The sequence below is a fragment of the Nestor notabilis genome, unplaced genomic scaffold (genome assembly GCF_000696875.1).
Source record: "Nestor notabilis isolate BGI_N333 unplaced genomic scaffold, ASM69687v1 scaffold29260, whole genome shotgun sequence".
Classification (NCBI taxonomy): Eukaryota; Metazoa; Chordata; class Aves; order Psittaciformes; family Psittacidae; genus Nestor; species Nestor notabilis.
The window spans coordinates 2,800-7,364 of record NW_009910181.1 but is presented as its reverse complement, the minus strand read 5'-3'; the positions used below and the strand labels follow the sequence as shown (position 1 = coordinate 7,364).

General features: G+C 58.6%; 1 protein-coding gene across 1 annotated transcript in view; it reads left to right on the top strand.

The window, feature by feature from the left end:
• Window positions 1–3,512: 3,512 nt before the first annotated feature.
• NCS1 (neuronal calcium sensor 1) overlaps window positions 3,513–4,565 on the top strand; it is a gene marked incomplete at its 5' end in the record, with an annotated part of 3,173 nt that continues 2,120 nt past the window's right edge. Inside the window, one exon of the mRNA XM_010024837.1 lies at window positions 3,513–3,537. Coding sequence (XP_010023139.1) covers window positions 3,513–3,537 — 25 coding nt within the window. The remainder of the gene's footprint in view (window positions 3,538–4,565) is intronic.

Sequence of the window (4,565 nt, the reverse complement as noted above, 5' to 3'; positions counted from 1 at the left end):
GTCCCGGGTCCCTCCTCTCCTGCTGCCTGGCAAACACAAATTAACAGGCTTGAGCACTGATTAACCAGAGCTTCTTGCTGCAGTGGCAGCTGGGTGGTGGGAAGAGAGGGGGCATGCAGAGGGCGGGTGGTGATGGAGCTGTCAGTCCTCGCTGCGCCGCTGGGGGTTGATGGAAAGGTGGGGGTAGAGATTTGGGGATTTTTTGGGTGCCGGTAGCTGGGAGGAGGGTGCTAGAGGCTGTTTGTAGTGGAGACCCATCCGGTGTCTCTGCCCCTCTGTGCTGCGTGAGGTGAGTGGCTGAATCCCTCCTCCCAGATGAGACGGGAGTGGGGATGGATGGCCAAGGGGCAGCTCCTTTGCTGCTCTGGGTGCCTGCCCCTGCTGCCTGCCCCTGCCTGCAGCGTGAGCCCTGCTTTCGGCGTTTCCCTGCGCTGTGCCAAGAGCAGCAGAAGCAAAGGTGCTGCTGGCACAAGCTGTGTGCAGTGCTGTACGTGCGGGAGGGTGTCTGCGGTGCGTAGCCGGGGCTCCCGGCTTGGCGATGCCCCTGACAGCGTTATGGTTCAGAACGAATGCTAATACCCTGCCCTTATGTAGTGCCTTTCATCCCTAAGGATCCCGGGGCACGCTGCATCCACTAGCAAGCTGCTATGTGGGCTATTTATAGCCATTCCCATAGCGGCTGCGGGAACGGTGGTCCCTGTGGAGCACGGTTGAGCCGGAGCACGGCGAGGGAGCTGGCCCTGCTCCGGTGGGATGCTGCAATGGGGCTGCCATGGGTCATCCCCGTGTCCTTGAGCACTTGGAGTCAAACCTGGCGGAGGTTTATATCACTGCAAATTGATTTGCATGGGCTCAGCATCGTGCTGTAATCGATGCCAGGGGAGGGAAATGCAGCAGCCGCCGCCGCACAGGTACTTTCTATGAGCGTGGCTGGGCTCTGTGCACCAGGGAGCTGCAGAGGATGGACTGGGGAGGGTGGAGGGACAGCCCTGCCCCTGCACGTGTCCCCTGTCCCCAGCCACAGCACGGGTGGCTCAGCCTGGCCAGGAGAGTGCTGTGTCCCCAAGGCTTCCATGGTCATGGGTCCCTGCTGCAGGGATGGATGTGAGCATCCGTAACTGGTGCCACTGGGAGTATCGACACCCAGCGGGCTCAGAACGGCTGGGAAGTGGCAGCATGGAGTCATCCTCTGCCTTGGATCCGTAACAGGGATGCAGGTACCCGCTCAGCCCCAGCTTTGCTGGGCTCAGGACTGTGGTGTTTCCCTGTGCAGGGAGCACTCTGCCTTGGGAAGAGGGAAAACTTGGTGGCAGCAGAAGGACGCACCCAGAGGCGAGTGGTTTTCCAAGGGAGATGGAGATGCATTCCCATCCCAGGGCAAACCCGGCATCTTCCCAGCGCAGGAGGTGCCAATGCGCTGAAGGAGGGATGGGGCTTTGCATGGCCTCATTCCAGGGATGCACAGGAACAAATCCAACCTTGGGAGCCCTGTGCTGGTTTTCAGGCTGACACCTGAACATTCCCCTCCGTTGGGAGCATCACACATCCCTCCTGCAGGCAAAGGGGAGTCTGCCCCAACCCTTCCCTCCCACCCCAGCCCAAGTGTGTCATTACCAGCATTTTTCCTGTACTAAAAAAAGCACAGATTCCTTAATTGTTTCCTGCTGGAGTTGAAAGGAAGCTCCTGGGCCTGAAATAGCACATTGTGGGGAAACACTGCAAATAGAGAGAGCAGAAGGTGATTTGCCCCGAGGGGCTGAGCTGAGCCCTGTCCACAGCCCTAGGCTGCCCCTTTCTCCTGCCCTAAGGGCTGCCTGGAGCCCTGCTGCTCACCCTCCTTCTCCTCCTGTCTGCCTTCATCAATGCCTGCAGGCAACGGGCTGCAGAGCTGGTGCCTGGGGCATCCCCCGAGCATCCTTGGGTGGAGGGCTTGGCTGGTGTCCCGATGCTTGTGGGGAAGCCTGTTCCTGTTAGAGACATCACTCAGCATCTTTCTTTTGGAAGGATGTTTCTGCACAACCCTTTCTATTGGGAAGGGGAATCCTTTAGGACTGGCACGACTGTTGTTTTTGCCTGCCCCAGCTCAGCTGCTGGATGCAGCGTGTCCTTCCCAGCTTCTTCTTGCCAAGAGACCTCTGTCCTTTCCCTTGTCTGCTCTTCTTCTGCCAGACAGCCCTGCCAAAACAACCCTCCAAATCCCTCCTGCAGCGCGGCCAAAGTCCTCAGTGTCCTTCAGCCCAGGTTCTGAGCATCCCCATGCCTGCCTTCCCTCTCCGGGGGTGCTGTGGTCCAGACACCCCATGGCAGTACAGTGGGTGCTGCTGCCTTCCCTGCAGCCCTTTGCCAGTGAGGGAGATGCTGTCCCATGCTGAGCCCTTCCTGATGGGGTTTTCAGGCTCTGTGCCTCCAGTGCACCCTGAGCTGGGATGGAAGGACCCCCTGTATGCACAGGGACAGCCCTGGGCACAGCAATTCCTACCCATGGGGATGTGGGACCCAGCACTCGTCTGTATGCAGGGTGGGGGCTGGCGTGTGTCCTCCAGCCCTTGTCTTCTGCAGCCTGCACCTTCTGCCAGGCATGTTATAAATCTTTATGAGGGAGAATTGCTTTCTTCTTTTTGCCATCCAAGGTAATTGGCATCTGTTGATGTGTCTCGGGCCTCTGTTTTTATCAGCCGTTTGCACACTGACACATCTCCACTCTGCCTCATTACCCCAGCGCGGTCCAGACCTATTGCTTTTGTGTTATTATTTAGATGCACGATGCAAAGGAAATGAGTAATGGGGCTGTTCCCCCTGCCCCTGCCTGTGGCACTGAGCTCTGTGCTGTCCAGGCACTGCTCCTGCAGTGGGACATGTGAGGACAGGCACCAGCTTCCTGCCCTATCGGGCTCCCTGGCATCCTGCATCCCATCAGAGCCTTTTCTCTGCTGAGGACATCGGTGATCTCAGCATCTGTCTCCATGCGGGGGACACTCAGGGCTGCCAGCACTCACCATTTTCTAGCTTGTCACATTTTGGGGGTTTCTCCAGAGCCCAGAAAAGCTTCCCATGGCCCTGGGATGGGTTTGATGATGTTTCTCCATGTGGTTCATATGCAGGTGGTACCTGGGGGGATGCTGGCTCTGGGTACTGTGCCTGTGCCACCTTCAGTGGCTTGGTGTTGGGGCTGGGTGGGTGCTGCCTCCAGGCTGGTATTTGGGCAGATGTTTCCAGGGATGTTTTGGCTTGGCCCCTGTGTGGTCTACAGCATCTTGCAGCAATGGGGCAGGAAGCAACGCATCTTTGTGCTGTGATTTGGGGGCTGGAGGGACCCTATCATCCACCCGGGTTGGCCCAGGCTGTGCCTTGGTGGCAGTGCTTCCGTGCAGGGAACACATGGCAGTGCATGGAGTGAGCCCTGGGGCATCCCTCGCAGGGAATCCACTTATGTGATGTGCAGACGAGCAGCTGTCACTGGGAAAGCACTAAATTCCTTTCTTTTTTCTCTTTTCCTCTGTTTTCTCTTGCAGTTACGGAGAAGGAGGTGCAGCAGTGGTGAGTGTCTGGCGTGGTGGTGAGTGCTGGGGCGAGGGGATGGGAGCAGGCAATGCTCAGCTCGGAGAGCAGACACCAGAAGACAGAGGGGTTTTCCTTATACACCTTATGGTGTGCCTTGGCTCCGGCTGCTCTCAGCTGCCCGTATGGGATATTGCACTCTCCCTCTTGCCTCTTCCTCCCCATATGGGTGGCTGAGGCAAGCAGGGACATGGGGACAGTCCAGCTGGTGGCCGTGTCCCTGGCTGTGGGATGCTGCTGCTGTCCCACTATGTCCCCGTTGCAGCAGGGCTGGGGCTGGCAGCACAGTCTCACCCCATCCCCTCCACCCCACCGAGCGCCATGCCCTAGAAAAGCCAGCGCTTCCCTTTCATCTCCCCACCCCACCAGTCAAGGGTTGCTTTCTTTATCTCCTGCTCTCATCCTTCCCCCCTCCTCGGTGAGTCATAGCTGCAGCAGCGTGAAAAAGATGTCACCGGCGCTTCGGTTTCCCACCTCGCCACCCCCTTCCCCTCCTCCTCCAGCCCTCGGCCCGCTGCAACGGGCGCCTGACAGATCTGGGTGGCACGTTGCATAATATTCATATAATATTCATGCCCCCGCCGTGGTCCCTGATGGTCCCTGCATGGCCCCTGCATGGTCCCTGCACGGTGCCTGGTGAGCCCCATCCCTTGTGCCCTCCCATATGGCACTTTGCAGCATCCATGTCCATCCCAGATCAGGGACCAAGGGCTTTGGGGGTGTTTGAGCTCTGATGGGTTTTGGGAGATGCCCTGGGCTGGCCCACCCTGAGGGCACAGTCATCCTGCTGTGCCCACAGCTCCTCTGAGCAGCTTTCACTCGGGGGCCTGCAAATAATGCTGTCATAGAGTCACGGTGCTTCAGGCCGCTGTGCTGTTGGTACATGGCTGCAGCACATGTGTGCTGAGTGGCGAATTGCCTGTGGGGTTGCTGCCGATCCCGAGACCCTTTCCTGGCCATGTCCCTGCTGGAAGCCAGTTGGATGCACTTGGTGTGACGGTGGGGCA